Raw genomic sequence first — 26,758 nt, forward strand, 5'->3', positions numbered from 1 at the left:
CTGGAGTTTCTCTTTTGCACTAAAATTAACTACATCAAACTGAATTTTAGAGAGGGCAACACTGATCTAGATCTGGTTTGTTTTCTGCGTCATGTCCTTCAAAGCTGAATTCTGTAACTTTTTGGGGTTAAAAATGACCCAAAATAATTGTTTTAACAAGTACATAACCAGCCAGTGTTCAAAACTCTCTGCTTGCCGTAGCTCGATTCAAAACGGTAAGCTTGTAATAATGTTTTTAATTTCAGTGGCACTGGTGGATTTCTGTGGGAAATTCGAGCATGTCTTTACGTCATTACGTCACATCTGTCCTCATAAAGAAGAGTCTCGGCTAGTCGGCTATGAGTGTGAGGATGTTGGAGGTGGAGATTTATAACCTTTTCCCACAACACTTGACATAATTAAACTTATCAATTTGATGGCGGATCCAGAAAGGTTTAAACGACAATCACAAGTGACGAGATTCACCCGTTGTAAAATGCAAGACTTCTTACTTAGGAGAAAAAAAAAGAGGCTGCAACCGACTAATGCGAAAACAAGGATAATATCGGAAGGGCTTTAAATGTCACGCAATGCTGATGTTGTTAACATTAACAATTTGAGAACAAAGTATAATTTGCACGGTTTGACGTGACATAAGCGATCGTTAGATTTAATACTGCAATGCTTTTTTCCCCTTAGTTGGTCAGAACAAAAGTGGATGTTACTTGATCAGATTACATTAAAATTCTTATGTTGGTCATATACTTCCAAAAAGCAGAATCTGTGATTGCGAATGCCAGTATCCACACCGGCGGCGACTGACAGCCACACGTTCTCCTCAAAACATTGGATTCATCTGTGCTGTGCCGTGCCGAGGCACAACCCACGTAAAGTTGATAATTCCACAGAGATGGAAAGAGGAAAAACTCTGGACTGCAGCTTTAACTAAAATAACAATATAAGCAAAATAACAGCTAACCAGAATGTATGTTATGTTTCATGCGTAAGTCTCGGTTTGGATTTAAATAGGCAAATGCTTAATTTGCCAATGATTGGATTGGAAAAGTCAATGATTGGATCATAATTGCAGTGATTATTATGTTTCTAGCATGTTATATGACCCTACTCACTGGAGTTTCACTTTTACCTTCATCTCAAATTAACTAATGTTAATTTTTAACCGCAGCTGCACGTCACAATGGCACATTTGTGTGCTAGAGACAGTTCTTCTTTCTGCCAATTCCACACACATAAAAACCTTGAATAAGTTTCTAAACTTCAATAAAGTTTGGAAGGGGCAAAGCAAAGTACATGTAGAAAGGAGCATTTTTACTGTGACTGACTGTGATGAAGTTTGTGTGTATACACTTTTACATAGGCAAATGCTTAAAGAGTCAATGACTGGATCATTATTGCAGTGATTATTATGTTTCTAGCATGTTTGGCAACAATTCTTCTAATCCTAACCGATGGACTGTGTAGGAAACACATCATGGCCATATTCCAGGATGACAATGTCAAGACTCATCAGGCTCAAACAGTGAAAGAATGGTTGGGAGGAGCATGAAGAATCATTTACACACATGAATCGGCTCCTCTGAGTCCAGATCTTAAATTAATTTGAAGTCTTTGGGATGTCAAGTCAAGTCACGTTTATTTATATAGTGCGTTTTACAATAATAGATTGTTTCAAAGCAGCTTTACAGAGATATACCAGGAAAATAATGCAAACAAGTTTGTATCCAGAAGAAAATAGCGTCACAGTCCAGCTTAAGTAAGTTCAGTGATGTTTCAGTTTTGTTTAAAAAAAATAGTTATTAATTTAGTTCAGCTCTGGGGTAAACCGTGATGTCATCGTCCAGTTCAGTTCTCATATAATGGTATCAATATTATTGTTGAATATTAAATTTAATGTCCCCAACTAAGCAAGCCAAGCCAATGGCAACAAAGGTGGAAAAGGGCGACACTGGCAAGGAACCAAAACTCCATCAGGTGACAGAGTGGAGAAAAAACCTTGGCAGAACCCAGGCTCACTCGGGGCCAGTTCTCTGGCCAATGAACGAACAGTGTATGATTATGATTCAGGCAGCATTATAGGTCAGAAATCAGATGGGTTTGGAACAATCAGAATATTATCCAGTTCCATCTGGTTGAAGATCGGAGTCATGCCGTTATGGAGACGGGTTTGTTGAGGATCACAACATCATGCGTTGTGGTCGTGTCTAGGCGCAGGTCCTCCATCAGGTCTGGATACGGCCCGGGTCCGGTTGACTACATCATGCGTTGTGGTCGTGTCTAGGCGCAGGTCCTCCATCAGGTCTGGATACAGCCCGGGTCCGGTTGACTACATCATGTGTTGTGGTCGTGTCTAGGCGCAGGTCCTCCATCTGGTCTGGATACGGCCCGGGTCCGGTTGACTATATCATGCGTTGTGGTCCTGTCTAGGCGCAGGTCCTCCATCTGATCTGGATACGGCCCGGGTCCGGTTGACTATATCATGCGTTGTGGTCCTGTCTAGGCGCAGGTCCTCCATCTGGTCTGGATACGGCCCGGGTCCGGTTGACTACATCATGCATTGTGGTCGTGTCTAGGCGCAGGTCCTCCATCTGGTCTGGATACGGCCCGGGTCCGGTTGACTACATCATGCATTGTGGTCGTGTCTAGGCGCAGGTCCTCCATCTGGTCTGGATACGGCCCGGGTCCGGTTGACTACATCATGCGTTGTGGTCGTGTCTAGGCGCAGGTCCTCCATCTGGTCTGGATACGGCCCGGGTCCGGTTGACTACATCATGCGTTGTGGTCGTGTCTAGGCGCAGGTCCTCCATCAGGTCTGGATACGGCCCGGATCCGGCTATGAAGAGCTACACAGTCCATCGGTTAGGATTAGAAAAATTGTTGCCAAACATGTTAGAAACATAATAATCACTGCAATAATGATCCAGTCATAGACACAGCATTTTCCTTTTTAAATCCAAACTGCAACTTTTTTTTTTTGACCAGGAAGTGGATTTAGACAAACATAAAAAATGAAGGCCTTAAAAAGGTCTTAAATCAGCGGCCGGTTGCATAAACATAGCCATAATGTTAAGACAGTGTCTTAAGTTCTAGAATGACCTACTAGCAGTTAGTCAGGGGCAGTCAGTCTTAGTTTTCGGTATCAAAGTAGGCTTATCTACGTTTTTATTTAACTGATTTAAAAAAGCTATGAACCGTCTTAAAGAAAATAAATTGATGTCTAACTTGTAAGACTAGTCTTAGAGGTTTATGCAACTGGCCCCAGAGTAGAAAATCTTTACATTAAAAAGTCATGACATTAAATGCACTGGAAAAATGAATATCTTCCTCAGTATTTTTGTCTTGTTTTCTTATATAAATATATAAACATCCTTAAATCGAGTTACATTTACTTGAGATGCTAAATGTCTTGGTTTCTGAGAAATTAAAACATTTAAATAAAAAAACAAGAACAAATATCTGTTAATTAGGTATGAATTATGTTTTTTCTGAGCCCATTGACCGAACACTTCGTGTATCATGCCATTTTTGCTTATGTTAATGCATCTTGTTTGAAGAATCAGTCATTTGGACTGGAAAACAAAATAAAAATACTGAGGAAGAACATCACTTGTTTGCAATGTGATAAAGTACAGTAAAGGTTATTTCCATATTGTAGTGGTTGGGAGCACAGGCATTCAACCCTTAACATTCCCTACATTTTCTTTAATTAGCCTTAAAATGGTCTTTGAAAGTCTTGAATTTACCTTCATAAAACCTGCAGAAACGCTGTATTTGCTGTAGTCTCCTGTTCATCACTATAGACGTGTGCCCGTTAAATTGACGCCACTTGATTTGGTTTTATCTGTGACATTCTTGCATTTAAGTGTAGTTTAAGTGTATATACTTTTGAGGTCTGTTTGGGATGTTTTGTATGCAGCTTATGTAGAGAGGGGATTTTCAGTTTTCACTGAGTGTTCATTGTGTTCAGGGCCTAGTAGGGATATGGTGTCAAAGGTCATTCTGAAGCTACTGAAAGAAATGTGTATGGAGGGGAAGCACTGTGTCCCTGCAGTGTTTGCAGAGCTGGGATCTTTCTAAGCTCATGATGGATGGACAGGACTGTGTGTTGACATGACTTGGTAATAGTAGTCCTAAGAAAAGCCCCCATTGCTCCTTGATACTCCCATTCAGTTCAACTTTTAAGAAGCAAGGACTGCTTACTAATAAATGTAAATATAACACAGTTCTTGGATGTTGATTAGTCAGTACAGCATTCCAGACATGCTAAATTAGCCTATATTATATAATATAGTAACCGCTATGACACCTGTATCCCTGGTAGCATGCAGAAGGGGGTTTGAAAAGCTTAATTTTATACATCAACTAGTCTGTGGGTTATCTGAACAATTATTCAACTAGTATGTGTTCAGGAATCCCTGTGTATTTAATAGAGATGCACTGATGTACTGGTAACTGCCAATAATCGACCAATTAAAGCAGTTATTTTCACTATCTGCGGATTGTTTAAAATTAGCCGATGATCAGGCCTGATTATATCCTGTCAATCAAAAGGGGCTGGGAAAACATGTCAGAAATACGTTGTGTGAAGAAAATGGCTCTTGTGTTGAAGTTAACATTACAGCAATGCATTAACAGTTTAAAAAAATATGGATGTTAAAGCAGGCTCTATTAGAGCCTATGAATCACCTGACGTTCGAGCCAGGGTTGCCAGATCCTCGGTTATTATCTGCACCAAACATTATTTGTAGTGCGCCTCCCATCCAATTATTTCAAAGAGAAACAAAATCTCGGCTTTTTAAATTCTGGCCATGTCATAATTATTAGACTGGAATTTCTGTCTAAATTATAATTTACTTTTTACCTAAAAATACAGTTGTTGTTGTTTTTTTTGCCAGTATTCTGTGCAAAATTAGTCTGCTGAATAATGTGTATGTTTTTCAGGTATTGCTAATCCCAAACAACCCAAGGATTCACCCAAGAACTTCACGTTTGATTATTCATACTGGTCACACAGCTCAGTAAGTTGGAAACTTTTTTTTTTTTTTAAATGTATGAATCTGTCAATAATAATAAATATAAATGTATAGTGATTTTCAAAGCATCTTCATACAAAGGTACACTGTAACAGAAAGTGATGTGTTAATGACTATGATGTCTTAAAAGGGTCCTATTAGGCTTTTTTACATATTCAAATTTCTTTAGTGTGTAATGTTTTTGTGTGTGCTTGAAAGAAGGTCTGAAAAGTTACAAAGTCCCTCTAGTCTAAAGGGAGATATTCTCTATATCAGTGTCACTGTTTCGGAACTCCCTGAAACGCCTCCATTGTAGTCTTGAGTTTTCTTCCGGGAACAAACACATCACAATGTTCCTTATTTAAATAATTCTCGCCCAAGGCATATGCAAAATAAAGGGGTGGTTGAGAGTTAGTTAGAAACTCGCAGTTATGGTAATGAGTGGGACATTTCTCAAACACGCTTGAAGTGGTTGACCAATCACAACTGGTCCAGCCGACCAATCAGAGCACATTCTGCTTTTCAGAAGAACAGGCTTTATAGAGACTGGAACTAAACGGCGTTACTGACAGACAAGCGGCGTGAAAAATAATGTTTTTGTTTTTAACATTTAAAAAAAGAACCTATTCTAGTAGACCCCAAAAAATAAATAAAGACTTTGAATAAGGGCATAATAGATCCTTTATTAAAGTTCATATCGAAACAGTTTGCTCAAAAACTTGATTGAAAGCCATGCCACATCTTGCATGCAGTCGCAAACAGTACGCAATAGTGTCCATCACTTCAAGACGCAATTTTATGATTTGTTAGTGTGAACCAATACTATATTACTGCATATTTAAAAGTATGTAGTCTTGCATTGTATGCATGCACATTTTATCTGTGAATGCTCTGCATACTCAAGATATCGATTACAAAAAACACTAATGTACATGCACTTTTAGTTTGTTGAAAAGTATGTGAATTGAGCCTTTATTAAACGCTCTCATCTTCCTCGGACATTCATCTGATCACAGAAAACTCCTTCTGACTTTGTCCCTTTTTGCTGTGTTGCAGGAAGAAGACCCATCCTTTGCATCCCAGAAGAAGGTGTATCAGGACATTGGCGAGGAGATGCTGCTTCATGCTTTCGAGGGCTATAACGTGTGTATCTTTGCTTATGGACAGACTGGAGCAGGGAAGTCGTACACAATGATGGGAAAACAAGATCCTGGGCAGCAAGGCATCATACCACAGGTGTTTGTATGAAGATAGCATGAATGAAAGCTTCCTGCAACAAGACGTTTTACTATCCACAAGTGAAATGCACAAAGCAATGGAATCACAGCCAGTCAGGATATGTTTGATGTTTAATGTATAGCCATGTATTGCAAAACGAACCAAATGACTGAAAAACATTGTTGTCTATAGATAAGTAAATCTATATTCTCAAAATCTACTAGTAGGTGGGTGATCTGAATGACTAGTCGATTGATCTGTGTAAAAAGTGCAGTTTTCTTTTTTTGTGCTAATTTAAAAAAAAAAAAAATATATATATATAACGGAATGAACGGCTCTTGAGAAATGTCTTGGCATGAGGAATCAAATATTCTTTGATCTTTTCACATACTGTACTATTCTTTGTACTAGACAATACTGTAAGTTTCAGACCTCACTAATTAGCCAAAACAACATAAGCCAGTGACAGTGAGCATCTTAAAGGAGAAGTTCCACCAAAACCAAACGTTTCTGACAGAAGGTCAGTATGAGATTAGAAAATTATTATTTTGCAAATATGTGGTTGTGCAAAAAATAAAATAAATCGACATCAAGAAACATTCTAAAATAATAAAAAATGCACGTCAAGACCACTTTAAAAATCATGTTTTTGCGAATAACACCACTGCCCTAGTAAATAGTTATGTGGACATGAAATATTGATTTGAGTTGACATTTTTCAAATCCAACCTATATAATATATTATAATATATTAATTTGAGAATATAGCTTTACTTATCTATAGACTACAGTGTTTTTCAGTCATTTGGTTTGTTTCACAATACACTACTCAGTTGCTTACTCATGACACACAGCAACACAGCCAAAAGTATTCCTAATATGTTGGACCTTTTGTTAGCCTACTTCTGCCTGTTGAGACATGCCTTCACAATCACGTGCGAAAGCTGTATCTGTGACGTTTGAGTTGAGGGAGGCAGAAACTACATACTTCACCTTTAAGGCTTGTGTGCCAATGTGATTGATTATATGATCATAACGTAAAGTGTTAGTTCACCCAAAAAGGAAAATTCTGTCATTAATTGCTCACCCTAATGTCATTCCGAACCCGTTAAACTTCCGTTCATTTTAGGAACACAAATGAAGATATTTTTAATGAAATTATTGTCCTTCCATTTTAAAAGTCAATTCACCCCCAAATCTAATGCTTCATAAACCTATTGCAAAAGAAATTCATGTAAATCGAGATGTTTAATCCAAGTCTTCTGAAAAGACATGATCACTATATATGATGACCACATTTAAGTTAGGCTTTCATGTAAGAGATAATGTACATCCAGCCGGTGGTTCTTTCGAAATAACCCCCGACAGGATGATGAGGATCTTGATCAGCTTATTACACGGCGACTTGCCACATAAGTAAATAACACGAAATATTGATCTGAGTTTAAATATTTGATTAGGTCTTTAAACGCAAAGCTTCCGCGGAGAGAGCAGTCGCAGCGTGGAAAGTTCAAACTAAATGGAGATACGGTATAATAGTATACAGTGATATCACTTATTACACAGCATTTCGCCACATAAATAATTATGGGGATAAGAGATATTGATTTCAGATTAAACTGTTTTTAAATCGTACCTGTTTGTATCTCATAATCCAACAGTGTACAAAGCAATAGTCACAAAATGGCGGCAGCTGCGTTTGTATGAAACAAGAGAGAGCGAGTCCACGATATTGGATGGCATAATTAAATAACTGTACACAAAATATTGATTCGACTGAGATTTAATATTTTATTAGTTCACCAAATGCAAAACTTCCACGAAGAAAAATCTTTCCTAGCAGGTATATAGCGCTGCTGACTTCAGTGACCCGGATGAGCCTGTGTTTCTGTTTTGAGCGGTTGTTATCTGGGAATAACTTACCGCTGGATGGCACTATTGACCAATCAGAATCAAGTATTCCACAATGCTGTGTAATAATCACACATAAACACTGATCAGTGAACGTACATAGAGCACTTAAATTTGGTAAACAGAAGCTTAAGCATGCTTGCAATTTGTAATGAACAAAACCAGTTGGGTCCATTTATCATTTATAGTAGCGAGTGGTTCTCACACGCTAAAATAATTTATTCTGTGCTTGTGTTGAATTGAGCACTTTTAGTGATCACATCTCTCTCATTGTGCATTTTTCCCCATAGATGTGTGAGGATTTGTTCAGACAGACGGCAGATAACACTGACCCTGACCTGTCCTTCTCTGTAGAGGTATGTTTGTGTGTGTCTAAACCACTGTGTGCTGCAGTGCCCCATTATGCTTTTTCAATAATACATTTCATGCAGTGTGTAAAATAGCTGTATGTGAATGTAAACAGTCTGCAAAGTTTTAAAGATGAAAGTGCACGACAAATAAAAGACTTGATTCTGAACGGCCTGAAATGAGTCGTCAGTAATTCCAGTCTTACTTCCTGCATGAACATAAGTAGGTTTGTAACACATTAGCATAATGCTAGCCTATGCTCTTCATTGGCTGCAAGCGAACAGCGTCTACTTTGCCCCTCACACACTGTAGTTGTAGCTGAGACTGGAAGAGTTTGGTTCGTGTGTCGACATGTTGAGAAGACGCTGTTTTCGGCTGCCAAAGCAAATCCACTTTGATGCACTTCTAAAGGATGAGACTCACGCTGGAATTGATTCTGTAAAACCAACGCCATCATTACTGTTCGTATAATGGTGTGTATTAAGAGTGAGGAAGATCTGGAGCGGAAATTCAGATATGGTAATGGTCGTTCGGTTTCTGACATGTACGGTAAGCGGTCGACCAATCAAAACAGACTAGGCCATCTGACCAATCAGAGCAGAGCAGGCTCTCGAGTTTCATGCAGTTTCATGAGACCGAATCCTTCATTGAACTGTTTCAGACACTTTGAGAAAAGATCCTGCTATGTATATTATGAAAAATAGTGGTTTTTACCTTGGATGCACGTAAACACATTGTAAGAGACTTCCGAAATAAAATGAGGAACCTTTAAAATAGCATAATAGGGGCACTTAAAAACGGATAATTGTTCTGGACATCCATTGATGTATAGACTCATGAAGCACATGCCTTCAGATTAACAAGCCGACTCTTTCTATATTATATAGTCAATAAAGGATTTGATATTACCTTTATGTATAATATGTTTTTAGGTTTCATATATGGAGATTTACTGCGAGCGGGTTCGGGACTTGTTGAACCCAAAAAGCAGAGGGTCCTTGAGGGTCAGAGAGCACCCTATAATGGGGCCTTACGTGGAAGATCTCTCCAAAATGGCGGTTACAAACTACAGTGATATTGCAGATCTCATGGACACTGGCAACAAAGCCAGGTATTATTATACACACAAACATGATCATGATTCAGGTTAAAAATCGATAATCAATTAATCTGTCAATGATAACTTTTATCAATCATGTTTCTGTTGCTTAAAGGACGGTTGCTGCTACCAATATGAACGAGACCAGCAGTCGCTCGCATGCGGTCTTCACCATCCTCTTCACACAGCGTCGACACGACCACATGACCAGCCTGGACACTGAGAAGGTGTGTGTAAGAGATTAGAAAACGTCCTTTTTTTTGTTCTTCTGTTCTCACTCTGGTTTCTTTGTGTAACGCTCAGGTGAGCAAGATCAGCCTGGTTGATCTGGCTGGAAGTGAGAGAGCCGACTCGTCTGGAGCCAAAGGCTTGAGGTTGAAGGTGTGTTTGATGTCATATTAGTTCTGAATTAAAGGAAGGAGTTTAAACCAAAACAACATGATGTCATCATTTACCCACCCTCATCATTGTTGTAAAACCATTTGACTTTTATTTTTTCTCTGTGGAGCTCAGAAGGAGATATTCTGAAGGATGTTCATACAGTGGAAGCACTAAGGCGATGTCGGAATTAAAATACTCCATAAACGTATCATAGAAGTAGTTCATATGACTTAATATATGAAGTAGATAGACAGAGAGACAGGTATACACACACACACGGTCAAAATAAAACGGTATAATTGTCAAATATTATTATAATAAGAACAATTATTAATAATTGAGCAGCATATTAGAATGATTTCTAAAGGATCATGTGACACATATCATGTGATTCAGCTTTGATCACAGGAATAAATTACATTTTAAATATTTATTAAAATAGAAACTGTGTGTGTACATGTACAACTATCTTTGTGAGGACCAGTTTGAGTTTTAGACCATTGGAGTGAGGCCAAAGAGAGTAAAGTGAGGACATTTTGGCCGGTCCTCACTTTCTCAGAGCCCTTTAAAGGCCTGTTTGAGGGTCAAGACTTGGTTTTAGGGATAAGGTTATAATGAGGTTAAGGTTAGGTTTAGGGTCAGGGTTTGTGTTAGGCACTTAGTTGTGATGGGTAAGGTTAGGGTAAGCGGCTAGAGATTGTGTTGTGTCAATGAATGTCCTCATAAAGATAGATGTACAAGAAACTGTGTGTATATTTATATATATGAGAGAGAGAGATAAATTGCTATATTAAGTCTTCTGAAGCTGCATGTATGATATGCGTAAAAGTCATACATTTGAGAATGTGGAAGTTGGAGTGAGGTTTATGAGCGGAAGGGAATTTTTCCTCTGAATTATGGCTTGAATTGGACATTTTAGCATTTTTTTTTCGAGCTTGACATCTCAAGTGACCTCACTGTACAGAAAAGCTTTGGACATTCTGCTGTGTAAATTATGACAAATTACACTTTCGGTTGAAGGAATTAACCTTTTAATCTCAAGTATTAACAGCTCATTTAAAAGTATTGTTTGTTTTTAGGAGGGAGCCAATATTAACAAATCTCTGACAACACTGGGTAAAGTCATCTCAGCACTGGCAGACATGGTGAGAGCTTCCTTTTAATGGGCTCATTAATTTTTCTGTCTCTCCTCTGTTTCTTTCTGCTTCTTCAGTTCTGTTTGTATCCCATCTGTCGTCTCCTTGTCTTCACTTGTCTTTCAGTGTTTTGTCTCAAATGTTGAGTTCTTTGTCAAGGGTAACAATATACTTCCCCTCCACAGCACGGCTCAAAGAAGAGACGCTCTGATTTCATTCCTTACAGGGATTCTGTGCTCACGTGGTTATTGAGAGAAAATCTAGGTATGTCTTTCTGTCTAAGGCCTATTCACAGGCTTTGTATTGAAACGATACATTCCTATAGATCTGCTCATACAGGGGTGAAATTTGGTCTGACAAGAGAACTTTATTTTTATTTTTTTCGTTTAGAGAGTCACTGAAATAAACTCATCGACCAATAAGATGATTTTGGGTCATGTGTTGTTAGACCCTGTTGACACGCCACGAATGTCCCATCAGGAGATCTGCATATAAAACCAGTTAGCACAGAGTTTGATCTGACACCTAAAACCAGTCAACAAGAAGTATATTTGATATCCAGCTATTTATTAATTAACTCTTCTATCGGTCCAAGATTAAGACATTGTCTTATGTTAAAAACCTTTGAGTTGGACACATTCTTCTGTCTCTAACTTACTTCTGAAGACGATCACAACAAAAGATTCAACGGTAACAGAAACAAATATATAAAATGAAATGAGCAAATATTGTGTGTCTTGCATATTTTTGGATTTCGGTAACTTACAGAGATGCAGATATCGGCTGTTTTTCTATGATTTAATTTTTTTTTCTTTTTTTTTTTTCTTAAGAAAATTGCTATATTTTAAATGATTAGTTCAACCTGAAATTCTGTCATCACTGAATTGAAATATTAATAAATAAAGATACATTTAGTATAAAATGAGATTACTGTCCCTAAAGTCAATGGAACCAGAATAATTTACTAGTCTAAAGTTTTTGGTCACAAAGATTTTAATTTTTATTAAGAAAATAAAACTTTTATTCAGCAAGGATGCATTCTATTGATCAAAAATGACAGTAAAGACAATGGACCTCATTCACCAACCGTTCTTACGAAGAAATGTGTTCTTAAACCCCACTTGCGCACTTTTTACGAAAATTCTGACATCCACTAATGTTTTCTTATCTTGGATTTGTTCTTAGCTAGATGACAGTTTTCTCCAAATTAGGGCTGTTTTCGACTAAGGATTTTCATAGTCGAATCTGATTCGTTAGATTTTGCCGTAATCGACTGATAGTCGAACCTTTTTTTTTTTTTTGGATAGCAGCTAGAATTTTTCCATTTCAAACAAAAGAGCTAAAAAAAAACTAAAAGAAAAACATGGTGTGTAACAAATACCTTTTATTCATTTAAAGCCAGATGAACAAAACATATCACACATATATCATAACATTTCATAAACAAAACCACGTAAAGCTTTATGTCCATGAGAACCGTGTGGAGTCAACCCACAGCCGCTCCGCTGCCCTGCTGAAAATGTGAAGCAGAAACGCTTAATGTCACAAAACGTCCACAATAATTGGACCCTGGGTTCGATTTTTTGACCATTTTCAGTGGTTATGAGGAGCAATATGAGAGGGAAATTTGGTGATCGTTGTTTAGGTACATTAAACCACGTAAAGCTTTTTCACGCCCATGAGAACCGTGTGGAGTCAACTCACAGCCGCTCGGCTGCCCTGCTGAAAATGTGAAGCAGAATCAGATAACGTCCATAATAATTGGACTCTGGGTTCGATTTTTTTGACCATTTTCAGTGGTTATGAGGAGCAATTTGAGAGGGAAATTTGGTAATCATTGTTTAGGTACATTAAACCACGTAAAGCTTTTTTCACATTAGGACTTAGCCTATAAATAAAGCCCATGAGAACCGTGTGGAGTCAACCCACAGCCGCTCCGCAGCCCTGCTGAAAATGTGAAGCAGATTTTTGAATACATTTTTATTTATTTACATTAGTAAGCTACAGGACATCGTCTTTCAAAACATGACCTGCGCGAAAGCGGAAAAAAAAAACAATTTTGTAACCAGGCCTTCAGAAAATGCGAATGCGTCTAGCTCTGTCCAGCACATTTCAAACCAAACTGACGCCCATGTAAATTCGACTACGAGGTTCATAGTCGAATCAGACCTCTCCGAATCGAATCGTCGAATCCTCGACTATTAGAAGTCAGCCCTACTCCAAATAATTGGTTACTGCATTTTATTTAATTCTACAGTCGTTTACAATGATAGTATTTTACTGTTATGTATTTCTGATCATTTGTTAAAAAAAATTTTTTAAAAAATCATAGTATGCAAAGAAACACTAACACTGCAATTGACATCAGCAATTAAGCTGATTAAATCAAATATTCTGCCTCGTTTGGCATTTACCTTTTGCAGTAGAATTTGTATTTCAGAATTACTGAAGTTCTTTTTTCGTTTGGTGATCGGTGGACGATCTGTGCGTCTTTTGGACATTCTCCAACTTTTCTTGCACTTTTCCTGAAGTGTCAAGATATTGGTGAATGAGGCCCAATATTACAGAACATTTTAATCATGGTTTCCACAAAAATATGAATAAGCAAAAACACTTTTTCAACATTGATAATAATAATAAGTAATGTTTAGTGAGCAGAAAATCATCATATTAGAATGATTTCTGAAGCATCATCAAGACTGGAGTAATGATGCTGAAAATTCAACTTTGATCACAGGAATAAATTACAGTTTAAAATATACTTAAATAAAACATTTTAAATTGTAATAATATTTCACAAGATTAATGTTTTGGTTGGTTGAATGAATGCAGCCTTGGTGAGCAGAAGAGACTTCTTTCAAAAACATTAAGAAAAATCTTACTGGCCCTATTTTTTTTTAACAGTAATGTATAAACAGGTGGGCAAAAATAAGGCCTTATACACCTGTCACTCTCTACTATTTTATTAATATTAATCAAACAACAATATCAAACCACTTCTCTTCATTTATTTCATTAATTTCTTTATTACGGTCTTAAGCTTAAGTTTACTAGAATAATTTCTTGAAAAACTTGAAACAAGTTTACTTAATTGAGAAATACTTCTCTCTATATAAGCTATATATCATTGCTTTATTTTAATTTATTGATGTATTCATTTTTAACTTTAATGATTACAATAATCACAACAAGTGTGTTCAATAGTGAACTCTTGTTCTTGGATCGAACAAGTCTTTAAACACTGATGTTTGTGTTTGCAGGTGGAAACTCTCGCACGGCCATGATCGCTGCTCTGAGCCCAGCAGATATTAATTATGAAGAAACACTCAGCACTCTCAGGTAAAAACACAGTTCTTTCTTTTCCAGCATAAATGTGCGGTACATTGTCCTGTTTTGACTATGTAAGCTCCAGCACTGTGTGTCCTGCTGCAGGTATGCAGACAGAGCGAAGCAGATAAAGTGCAACGCTGTGATCAATGAGGATCCAAACGCACGTCTCGTCCGGGAACTCAAAGACGAGGTCAACAGACTCAAAGAGCTCCTCCTGTCTCAGGGACTCAGTAACCTCATCACTGCCTCAGGTATATACAGCTTTCACAGAGGTCTGTTCACAAGTGGACAGTGCTAAAAATAGGTATAAACATGGGTAACGTGTCTTGGAGACGCACTGCCATCCAGCTGTTTAAAGTTGGCATAAAATGGAAGTTCATGATCTTTTGTTCCCTATTGTGACGTGAAACGGCATCTGGAACAAGAAAAAATGTAGGGTGGGATTTGATTTTGTCCATGGGGAATTTATTGCATGGTTCTGGTTTGCTATTGGTCGATGTCATGTGAGTGACAGGTTGCCCCGCCCTCGTCATCAGAGAAAAGAAGAGATGTTGCTGCAAGAGGGAGGGGAAGTTATTTTGATTAAAGTTTGAGGCACATGAATAAAAAATTATAATAATGTGAGTGGATAAATCATTTATAATAAATACTACAATATTTCATAAAAAAAAAAAAAAAAGAATTGTCTATTTTGATTACATGCGAACTTTAAAGCAAAATTGAAGATGGTCTATAAGATGGCATAACACTTCAGAGAATATCTTTGGTATGCCTAATATCAATATGCAGTGATGTGGGTATATCTCACTAAAACATGTTCGTCAGATTTCATCACAAAATCAAGAAAAATATTTTAAGCCTATATTTAGAACCAGATTTTTGCATAGACATCATTTTTAAATTCATTTTCATTTGTATGACTGTATTTATTATTAGGGCCCGAGCACCGATGGTGTGAGGACCCTCTTGGAATTGCTCTGTTTATTATTATTATTCTTCTCCGCATTTAATTGCATTTTTGAGGGCCTAAACATGCTCGAAAACTCACAAAACTTTGCACACGCGTCAGAACTGGCGAAAATTTACATCTGATATAGGTTTCAGAATTGGACGGGGCAAAATGGCTCGATAGCGCCACCTATAAAAGTTCAACGGAGTGCGCCTCCCGCAACGTTCCACGTACGTGCACGAAATTCGGTACATACATGTAATCACCTAATACCTACAAAAAAGTCTCTTGGAGCATAGCCCTAAACACAACAGGAAGTCAGCCATTTTGAACTTCCTCTCAGATTTTTGTGCAGTTTTTGCCATTTTCATGCCTCGTACTTTAACGAACTCCTCCTACAGTTTTAATCTGATCATCTTCAAATTTGGTGAGTGTAATCTTAAGGCCTTTGCGACGTTAAATTGCGAAGATCTTGAGTTTTCGTCGAAGGGCGGGTCCTCGGCGGCCTGACAAATTTCGATGTTTCGCCATGAAACAGGAAGTTGCTGTAACTCAGGCATGGAATGTCCAATCTGCCCCGAACTTCACACGTTTGATAAGCGTTCTGTCCTGAACACATGACCATGCTCATATTCAGTTATAGTCATAGCGCCACCTGCTGGCAACAGGAAGTGACATGTTTAACACTGTTATGGACTCCTAATAACATATAAAAAAGTGCCAGCAAGTGCTAAACATGCTAACAACATACTAGAAGCATGCTAAAACATGCTAGCAAACTCTTAGCTAAGTGCTAAAGCATGCTATTTTTGCAATTAAATAGGAATTTGCTGTAACTCAGGCATGGAATGTCCAATCTGCCCCAAACTTCACACTTTTGATAATCGTTCTGTCCTGAACACATCTACATGAGAATATTCAGTTATAGTAATAGCGCCACCTACTGGTAACAGGAAGTGTCATGTTTAACACGTTGATGCCATTCTAGCAACATGTTAAAAATGCCATTGACTTCTAAACATGCTAGAAACATGTTAAAACATGCTAGCAATACTTAGCTAAGTGCTAAAGCATGCTAATTCAATGAAACAGGATGTTGTTGTTACTCAAGAAGGCAATGTCCAATCTGCGCCAAACTTCACACTTTTGATAAGCGTTCTGTCCTGGACACATGACCATGCTCATATTCAGTTACAGTCATAGCGCCACCTGCTGGCAACAGGAAGTGACATGTTAAACACTGTTGTGGACTCCTAATAACATATAAAAAAGTTCCAGCATGTGCTAAACATGCTAACAACATACTAGAAACATGTTAAAACATGCTAGCAAACACTTAGCTTAGTGCTTAAGCATGCTAATACTGCAATTAAATAGGAATTTGCTGAAACACAGGCACGGAATGTCCAGTCTGCCCCAAACGTCACACGTTTGATAAGAGTCATGGCCTGAACACATCTACATGAGAATATTCAGTTATAGTAATAGCGCCACCTACTGGTAACAGGAAGTGTCATGTTTAACACGTTGATGCCGTTCTAGCAACATGTTAAAAATGCCATTGACTTCTAAACATGCTAGAAACATGTTAAAACATGCTAGCAAAACTTAGCTAAGTGCTAAAGCATGTTAATTCAATGAAACAGGATGTTGTTGTTACTCAAGAAGGCAATGTCCAATCTGCGCCAAACTTCACTCTTTTGATAAGCGTTCTGTCCTGAACACATGACCATGCTCATATTCAGTTACAGTCATAGCGCCACCTGCTGGCAACAGGAAGTGACATGTTAAACACTGTTGTGGACTCCTAATAACATATAAAAAAGTTCCAGCATGTGCTAAACATGCTAACAACATACTAGAAACATGTTAAAAAATGCTAGCAAACACTTAGCTTAGTGCTAAAGCATGCTAATACTGCAATTAAATAGGAATTTGCTGTAACACAGGCACGGAATGTCCAGTCTGCCCCAAACTTCACACGTTTGATAAGAGTCATGGCCTGAACACATCTACATGAGAATATTCAGTTATAGTAATAGTGCCACCTACTGGTAACAGGAAGTGTCATGTTTAACACGTTGATGCCGTTCTAGCAACATGTTAAAAATACCATTGACTTCTAAACATGCTAGAAACATGTTAAAACATGCTAGCAATACTAAGCTAAGTGCTAAAGCATGCTAATATAATGAAACAGGATGTTGTTGTTACTCAAGAAGGCAATGTCCAATCTGCGCCAAACTTCACACTTTTGATAAGCGTTCTGTCTTGAACACATGACAATGCTCATATTCAGTTACAGTCAATGCGCCACCTGCTGGCAACAGGAAGTGACATGTTAAACACTGTTGTGGACTCCTAATAACATATAAAAAAAAATGCCAGTAGGTGCTTAACATCCTACCAACATACTAGAAACATGCTAAAACATACTAGTAAACACTATAAGTACTAAACCATACTATTACTACAATTAAATATGAATTTGCTGTAACTCAAACATACAATATCCAATCTGCCCCAAACTTCACATACTTGATAAAAGTCCTGCACTGAACACATCTACAAAGCAATATTCAGATATATAACCCCACCTACTGCCAACAGAAACTGAACTGGTTAACACAGTAATGCAGTACTAACCACATACCTATTGTGTACTAAGCATGCTAAAAACATACTAAACATGCTAGCAACTACTATATACTGTATACCTCCTTAAATGCACATTGCCCAACCATGCTCTGTCTTCCTAAAGCCAACGAGTGACGATGGCACGGGTGCGAGGGCCCTTTCATCGCTGCTTGCAGCTTTAATTCTAAAAATGTTTCTTCTTGTATATCAGCAATATTATTATTTTTAATAATGTACACTGCTGTTTAAAAGAGGGGTCTGTAGGATTTATTTTTTGAAACGCCTCTTCTGCTCATCAAGGCTGCATTTATTTGATCAAAAAATACATTAAAAACAGTAATATTGTGAAATATTACCACTATTTAAAAAAAGTATTTTATTTAAATAAATATTTAAAATGTAATTTATTCCTTTGATCAAAGCTGCATTATCAGCATCATTACTCCAGTCTTCAGTGTCACATGATCCTTCAGAATCAGAATCAGAAAGATCTTTATTGCCAAGTGTGCTTGCACCCACAAGGAATTTTTCTTGGTACTGAAGCTTCCAGTGCACATATACAAATACAAATACAACAAGAAACATAGTAATACAAATTCTAAGAATAATATATATAAAAAAATAAATAAAAATAGTATAAAAAGTAAAAAAAGGGGTCACAGTTGGGTTTAGTCTGAATAAACATTTACAGATTATGAACATATTTACAGTATTTTGAGAAGTATGAATAATATAAATATAAATATCACCTGAGTTAGAGAATATTACACTAGACAGTGGGAGTCTAGTGCATGTTACAGATTATGAACATATTTACAGTATTTTGAGTAGTATGAATAATATAAATATAAATATCACCTGAGTTAAGAGAATATTGCACTAGACAGTGGGAGTATTGCACTTACAGGCATATGCCTTGGGGGGCATGTTAAGTGTTCAGAAGGGAAATGGCCTGTGGAAAGAAACTGTTCCTGTGCCTGGATGTTCTTGTGGCCAGTGATCTGTGTCGCCGTCCTGACGGTAACAGTTCAAACAGGGGGTGTCCAGGGTGAGTGGAGTCTGTGATGATTTTACCTGCTCTCTTCCTCACTCTGGAAGAGTACAGGTCCTGGAGGGTTGGCAGGGGGGCACCAATAATCCTCTCTGCTGTCCGGACTGTCCGTTGTAGTCTCCTGATGTCCGATTTGGTAGCTGAACCAAACCAGACAGTGATGGAAGTGCTTAAAACAGACTCAATGACGGCTGAGTAGAACTGGATCAGCAGCTCCTGTGGCAGATTGAACTTCTTCAGCTGGCGAAGGAAGTACAGTCTCTGCTGGGCCTTTTTCACAATGGAGTCAATGTGATTTGCCCACTTCAGGTCCTGAGAGATGGTAGAGCCCAGGAACCTGAATGACTCCACTGCTTCCACAGTGCTGTTCATGATGGTGAGAGGGGGAGTGCTGGGGATTTTCTCCTGAAATCCACAATCATCTCCACTGTTTTGAGCGTGTTCAGCTCAAGGTTGTTATAGCTGCACCAGACAGCCAGCTGTTCAACCCCCAGTCTGTAAGCAGACTCGTCACCATTTTGGATGAGACCGATGACGGTGGTGTCGTCTGCAAATTTCAGGAGCTTGACAGAGGTGTCTTTAGAAGTGCAGTCATTAGTGTACAGGGAGAAGAGCAGTGGGGAGAGAACGCACCCTTGGGGGGCGCCAGTGCTGATGGTGAGGGTCCTGGATGTGAGCTTCCCCAGTCTCACTCGCTGCTGCCGGTCCGTCAGGAAGCTGGAGATCCACTGACAGATTGAGGATGGCATGGAGAGCTGAGTCAGTTTGGCTGTGAGAAGATCAGGGATGATGGTATTGAAGGCCGAACTGAAGTCCACAAATAAGATCCGTGCATAAGTCCCAGGTCTGTCAAGATGTTGCAGGATATAGTGCAGTCCCATGTTGACTGCATCATCCACAGACCTGTTTGCTCTGTAAGCAAACTGAAAGGGATCCAGAAGGGGTCCAGTGATGTCCTTCAGATAGGCCAACACCAGTCTTTCAAACGACTTCATGACCACAGACGTGAGAGCGACAGGTCTGTAGTCATTAAGTCCAGTGATTTTAGGTTTTTTGGGAACCGGAATGATAGTGGAGCGTTTGAAGCAGCAGGGAACTTCACACTGCTCCAATGATCTGTTGAAGATCTGCGTGAAGACTGGGGCCAGTTGGTCAGCGCAGGCTTTTAGACAAGCAGATGAGATGCCGTCTGGGCCTGAAGCTTTCCTAGTCTTCTGTTTTTTGAAGACTCGGCTCACGTCCTCCACACAGACCTTAAGCTCAGGTTGGATGGCAGAAGGGGGGAGGAGAGGGGTTGCAGGAGGTGATGGTGGATGTGTGAAGTGCACATCAGAGCGGGTGTGAGGTGTGAGTCTGGGCTTCTCAAACCTGCAATAGAATGCATTGAGAGTGTCAGCCAGTTGTTGATTCTCCACAGATCGGGGGGATGGTGATTTGTAGTTGAAATGGTGATTTGTAGAAATCATTCTAATATGATGATTTGATGCTTAAGAAACATTTCTGATTATTATCCGTGCTGAAAACAGTTGTGCTGCTTAAGATTTTTGTGGAAACATGATAATTTTTTTAGTATTCTGATGAATAGAAAGTTCAAAGTGCAGCATTTATATGAAATAAATCTATTGTAACAGTATAAATTTCTTTTCTGCCACTTTTGATCAATTTAATGCATCTTTGCTAAACAAAGGTGTGTGTGTGTGTGTATATATATATATATATATATATATATATATATAAATAATTTTTTAACTTATGAATGGTAGTGTATTTTTCCGTATTGGAGAAATGAAATGGTTTTGCATTACAGTAATGAGTATTAGGGCGGGTAATCTGATTGCATGGTCACATGATGCACAGACGTTAACAGACACACTTTCTAATTTTGATTTCATGGTGTCTTTTAGCTGTAAGACAGTCACAGTCATTTTTCATAATAAATAACTCACATGCTTATTTTCTCTCAGGGTCTGAAACGGGCCGCCCCTCTTTAGGAGTTGCATCAAGTGAGCTCCATCAGCCCTCGCTCTCATATGTACAGTCTACCTCTGATGCACCAATGGAGGGTGAGACGCCCGCGAGTCCCACTGAGCACATCAGCCAAGAGGAGGCCGTGGAGAGACTCAAGGTACGCATGACAGACACTTCTGTTACCAGCAACAGCCAAATACCAGAACAGCAACAGCTTGTTGGGGAAGGTATTTTCATAATTCAGCTGCTTGGTATTAAAGTTGGTAACAAATGTTAGATGTTTTGCTAAGTTCAGCAGCTACACCACCTTCTAAAAGATGATGTCAACTAAGCCAATGTCAGCAGATGCAGAATGTTTCTGACTGATTAGAATTTTTACAAAAACATATACATGTATGTTTGGTATGTATGTATGTATGTATGTATGTATGTTTGGTATGCATGTATGTATGTTTGTTATGCATGTTTGGTATGCATGTATGTATGTTTGGTATGCATGTATGTATGTTTGGTATGCATGTATGTATGTTTGGTATGCATGCAGCATGTATGTATGTTTGGTATGCATGTATGTTTGGTATGTTTGGTAAGCATGTATGTATGTTTGGTATGCATGTATGTTTGGTATGTTTGGTATGCATTTATGTATGTTTGTTTGGTATGCATGTATGTTTGGTATGCATGTATGTATGTTTGGTATGCATGTATGTATGTTTGGTATGCATGTATGTATGTTTGGTATGTATGTATGTTTGGTATGCATGTATGTATGTTTGGTATGCATGTATGTATGTTTGGTATGCATGCATGCATGTTTGGTATGCATGTATGTATGTTTGGTATGCATGTATGTATGTTTGGTATGCATGCATGCATGTATGTTTGGTATGTATGTTTGTTTGGTATGCATGTATGTTTGGTATGCATGTATGTTTGGTATGCATGCATGTATGTTTGTTTGGTATGCATGTATGTTTGGTATGCATGTATGTTTGGTATGCATGCATGTATGTTTGTTTGGTATGCATGTATGTTTGGTATGCATGTATGTTTGGTATGCATGTATGTATGTATGTATGTTTGGTATGCATGTATGTTTGGTATGTATGTATGTTTGGTATGTATGTATGTTTGGTATGTATGTATGTTTGGTATGTATGTTTGTTTGGTATGTATGTATGCATGTATGTATGTTTGGTATGTATGTATGTTTGGTATGTATGTTTGGTATGTATGTTTGGTATGCATGTATGTTTGGTATGCATGGTATGTATGTATGTTTGGTATGCATGTATGTTTGGTATGCATGTATGTATGTTTGGTATGCATGTATGTTTGGTATGCATGTATGTTTGGTATGCATGTATGTTTGGTATGCATGTATGTATGTTTGGTATGCATGTATGTATGTTTGGTATGCATGTATGTTTGGTATGTATGTATGTTTTGTATGTATGTATGTTTGGTATGTATGTTTGGTATGTATGTTTGTTTGGTATGTATGCATGTATGTATGTATGTTTGGTATGCATGTATGTTTGGTATGTATGTTTGGTATGCATGTATGTTTGGTATGCATGGTATGTATGTATATGTATGGTATGCATGTATGTTTGGTATGCATGTATGTATGTTTGGTATGCATGTATGTTTTTTTGGTATGCATGTATGTTTTTTTGGTATGTATGTATGTATGTATGTATGTATTAGGGATGTCCCGATACCACTTTTTCACTTCCGATACGATACCGATGCCGCAGCTTTGGCTATTTGCCGATACTGATATTTTTATTTTATTCTTGAACTAATACTACTACTAATAAAAATATATGGAAGCACTTTGCTCAATTAGCCACATAAAAACATCTCACTCAAATGGAGAACAAATACTTCTCCAGTATATAGTCCACAACAACAGTTGATAATGAAAGACTGCCACCCTTTGTTCAAAAGACCTTGAGATATGTTTGGTAACCTGAATGAATTTAAAATTAATTTGCTATATTTCAGATCAATATATTTGTTTCCTTAAAATTTTAATTAACTTTATTCTCATCTGAATTATAAATAATTTATTTCTGTATAAAATAATACTACTTTTAAAAACACATTTGATTTTCTTTTTTATTCAATGTAGAATGTGTAACTTAAAAATAAACAGATTAGTGCTCTGTTTTAGGACAAGAAATGAAAACCAATGCAATATGACTAATGTCCAAAAGATTAGATCATTTTTGCTTTTAAACAGCGTGTGTGTGTGTGTGTGTGTGTGTGTGTGTGTGTGTGTGTGTGTGTGTGTGTGTGTGTGTGTGTGTGTGTGTGTGTGTGTGTGTGTGTGTGTGTGTGTGTGTGTGTGTGTGTGATTTTGGTTGGGTGACAGTTACAGTTTGACAAGAGTTTACAGTAGGGATGCACCGATTGGGAAATTCTGGGCCGATACCGATACCGATGTTTAACATAACAACTTGGCCGATGGCCGATGCCGATGTTTTTTCTTTTTGTTATTTATTCCTTCTTTTGTGCCACGGAAACATACAAGTCTTTCGGCTCTTGATCACACTATCCTAGAATGAGCACAAATTCAATCAGACCAATTTATGAAACAAAAAAAACCTTTAATGTCACTTTCTGGTTGACAGTTATAACCTTATTTATAAGTTATTTTTCAGTTGTTATGAAGAGCAATATGAGAGAGAAATTTGGTAATCATTGTCTGACCCAACAAAAAAAACATTATAATATTCATTTTATTTTTCGTGTTCGCATTTATGAGGGAAAAAACACGGGTGAATGTTCATACCAAAATATTAAATTTTAAGCGCGTACGCGCTCTTCTGCGAGAGAGAGAGAGAGAGAGAGAGAGCCCCGACCGCGCGCGCGCTCTCACTCACTATTCAGAGCGGTCAAGCTTCCCCGTACTTTTTGACAAGAGTCCTTGACAGGGAGGCCAGAGTTTCTTTGCAGCTCAAGTCGGCGGCGGTGTGTACAGTTAACGCTCTATCTGTTGACGGCGCTGAGGGAAAAGCTCCCGCCACTGGAAGAAGCAGTCGCCGCCCATTTGTGTCCTCCTGCGCACCCATCAAAGCCGTGCAGAACGTCTTCAGCACTCGCGGATCGTGCATACTCCGCCGCTTCTTCTGCTACACACCATATGGTCGTTCTTTTCTCGAGAAAAGGAGTTTTCTCATAGAAAATAAATAAATAAATGCGTCATTGTACCCAGCACTTCTGAAAATGCACTTCCGAATGCGTCTCTGTCCCCAGCATATCAAACCAAACTGACGCCCATGTGACATCGGCGAATGTCATTTTTATTTCCCGATGGCCGATGGCAGTTAACGAGGCAAATATCGGCCGTTACCGATGTTCAGCCGATGCATCGGTGCATCCCTAGTTTACAGTTTGACAAAAGCACAATGTTGTGTTTTACACAAATATAAGTAGGCTAAACACTTTTTGCAGTTTTAATGATGTCCTGTATGAAAATGACGGAGTATGTTTTTATGTTTCCACTGTTCGATCGCGCCCGTGCCTCTCTCTCTCTCTGGTTCACACCAAACGCGAACAGAGCGTCAAATTCGCGTCTATCGCGTCTAGTTCGATGCTTGAACAGTTTGAATCCATTCGTGTATAATGATAAAGTGAGCGTTTGAAGCGATATAGACGCGCGTTCAGAGCTAAGGCAGGGCTACAGATTAGGTGTCCCTAAAGAACCGGCCTATGTCTATGCGCGTATCTAACAGTAATGTTAGTTCCGTATTACATTAATTAATGTGCACGCGAGTTTTATTTATTTTTATACCGTGTATTCTCTGTGTAAATCCATGCACCGAACATACGTTCAGTACGAATACGTACCGTTCCACCCCTAATGGGTATCGGATAATAGGTATTGGATAATTTAGCGTTTTGGGCCAGTATCGGCACGATACCGATGCCGTGGATCGGATCGGGACATCCCTAGTGTGTGTGTGTGTGTGTGTGTGTGTGTGTGTGTGTATACCAAAAATAAAATGTCTGACTGCCATTGTTGGATCATCTCCAACAGGAAACGGAGAAGATAATTGCAGAGCTGAATGAAACATGGGAAGAGAAACTCAGGAAAACCGAGTCGATACGTCAAGACAGGTGAAGTGTTCGCAGTATTCAAAATGTGTGCACAATTATAACATAAACTGTTGTAATGGACTGAATTAGGATGTAATTTATGGAATCAATTTACCCTGTGAATGTAAATGTCCTGATACACCAAACTGAGTAGAACTAGTGCCGACGAAAGCATCTGGGCTGAGAAGTTGAGCTTGAATCCACTGCAAAGACTACAGCCAATGGCCAACGAACACACACGTTATGTGCCTGTATGATAGGAAATAACTCTTCATACAAGCACGTGACGGTGATCTTTCAAAAAAGGGAAGAGCTAGTATGCGGATATACAAACTGTAAACAAAGCAGCATTATATATTATAAGCAGCGAAACTAAAACCGCCAGTTGAGCCACTGAGTCGAGCCACTGACGTTCACACGGTTGATTCATTCAGTCGTTGAATCGTTCATTAAACTGATTCGTTCAAAACACGGATTCATTCAGTAACTGTGAGACGCAAAACGATTCTGCTGTGATTTCTTTGGGAAATTTTTGTTAAAAAAAAGGCAATATTGTGTATAGAATTAACGAAATGTTAACCGTTATCAAATCAACATGACATTTACAATCGTGCTGATATTTGAGAAAATGGCACTCTTGCTTGTTTGATATAGCTTAAAGGGGTGGTTGATTATGATTTAATTTTTTTAACTTTAGTTAGTGTGTAATGTTGCTGTTTGAGCATAAACAACATCTGCAAAGTTACAGCGCTCAAAGTTCAAAGGGAGATATTTTCTTTTAAAGAAATCGCTTTTTAAGGACTACAACAAACGGCTGGTAGAGACTACACCACATTCCTCCCGGGTTAGTGACATCACCAACCCTAAAATGTACATAAACCCGCCCCCGGGAACACGATTTATAGATTATCAAGACAGAATACTGACAGAATTCACCTCCTAACCAAGCAGATATGTTGTCACTTCTTCTTGAGTCTCTCCATCTGCATCAAGGTGTTTTTATTTGTTTTTTGCAAAACAAGTGACCTACTCAGGAAATGTCAGCTTGCACATCATTTAAACAATAATTATGATATTATCCTAGACGATATATATCGCACACCACTAGATGCCGCCTTAACCAACTAATCTCCTGTTGGATAGTCAACACTCCTGACCCAAGTGTGCTTTCCATGTCAGTCAGCTGACTCCAACCTCAGTAGCCTGTCCTTGGCTAGAATAATCTGTGATGTGGACTAGACTTCATGCTGATAGTCAAGTGAGACTAACCCCACACCGTTTCTCTCTGTTGTGACGCATTAGGGAGTCACTACTGGCTGAGATGGGTGTGTCTGTGAAAGAGGATGGAGGAACAGTGGGTGTTTTCTCACCTAAAAGAGTGAGTCAAGTCATATTTATCTGTATTGCACTGTTTACAATACACATTCTGTCACAGCAGCTTTAAAGGTGCAGTCACATTTACGGTTTCTCAGACCAAATCCAGTCATTTCGATAGGAATTCATCAATCAGGTCAAGAAAATTTGCTGGACTGTTGACTAACAGAAATCTGTGACCTCTGTGTGAGCTGTGCTTCATACATCTCTACACTACTGACGATAGACAATGCCCACGTG

General features: G+C 38.5%; 1 protein-coding gene across 1 annotated transcript in view; it reads left to right on the forward strand.

Annotated features, from left to right (window-relative positions):
* Window positions 1-26,758, forward strand: part of kif1ca (kinesin family member 1C, a) — a 59,469-nt gene that overhangs the window by 20,092 nt on the left and 12,619 nt on the right. Inside the window, exons 3-15 of the mRNA XM_082170925.1 lie at window positions 4,939-5,015; window positions 6,066-6,245; window positions 8,429-8,494; window positions 9,419-9,597; window positions 9,701-9,812; window positions 9,889-9,966; window positions 11,046-11,111; window positions 11,288-11,366; window positions 14,363-14,441; window positions 14,535-14,683; window positions 21,034-21,194; window positions 25,086-25,165; window positions 26,447-26,522. Coding sequence (XP_082027051.1) covers window positions 4,939-5,015; window positions 6,066-6,245; window positions 8,429-8,494; window positions 9,419-9,597; window positions 9,701-9,812; window positions 9,889-9,966; window positions 11,046-11,111; window positions 11,288-11,366; window positions 14,363-14,441; window positions 14,535-14,683; window positions 21,034-21,194; window positions 25,086-25,165; window positions 26,447-26,522 — 1,382 coding nt within the window. The remainder of the gene's footprint in view (window positions 1-4,938; window positions 5,016-6,065; window positions 6,246-8,428; window positions 8,495-9,418; window positions 9,598-9,700; window positions 9,813-9,888; window positions 9,967-11,045; window positions 11,112-11,287; window positions 11,367-14,362; window positions 14,442-14,534; window positions 14,684-21,033; window positions 21,195-25,085; window positions 25,166-26,446; window positions 26,523-26,758) is intronic.

The sequence above is a fragment of the Leuciscus leuciscus genome (assembly GCF_965113295.1).
Source record: "Leuciscus leuciscus genome assembly, chromosome: 5".
Lineage (NCBI taxonomy): Eukaryota > Metazoa > Chordata > Actinopteri > Cypriniformes > Leuciscidae > Leuciscus > Leuciscus leuciscus.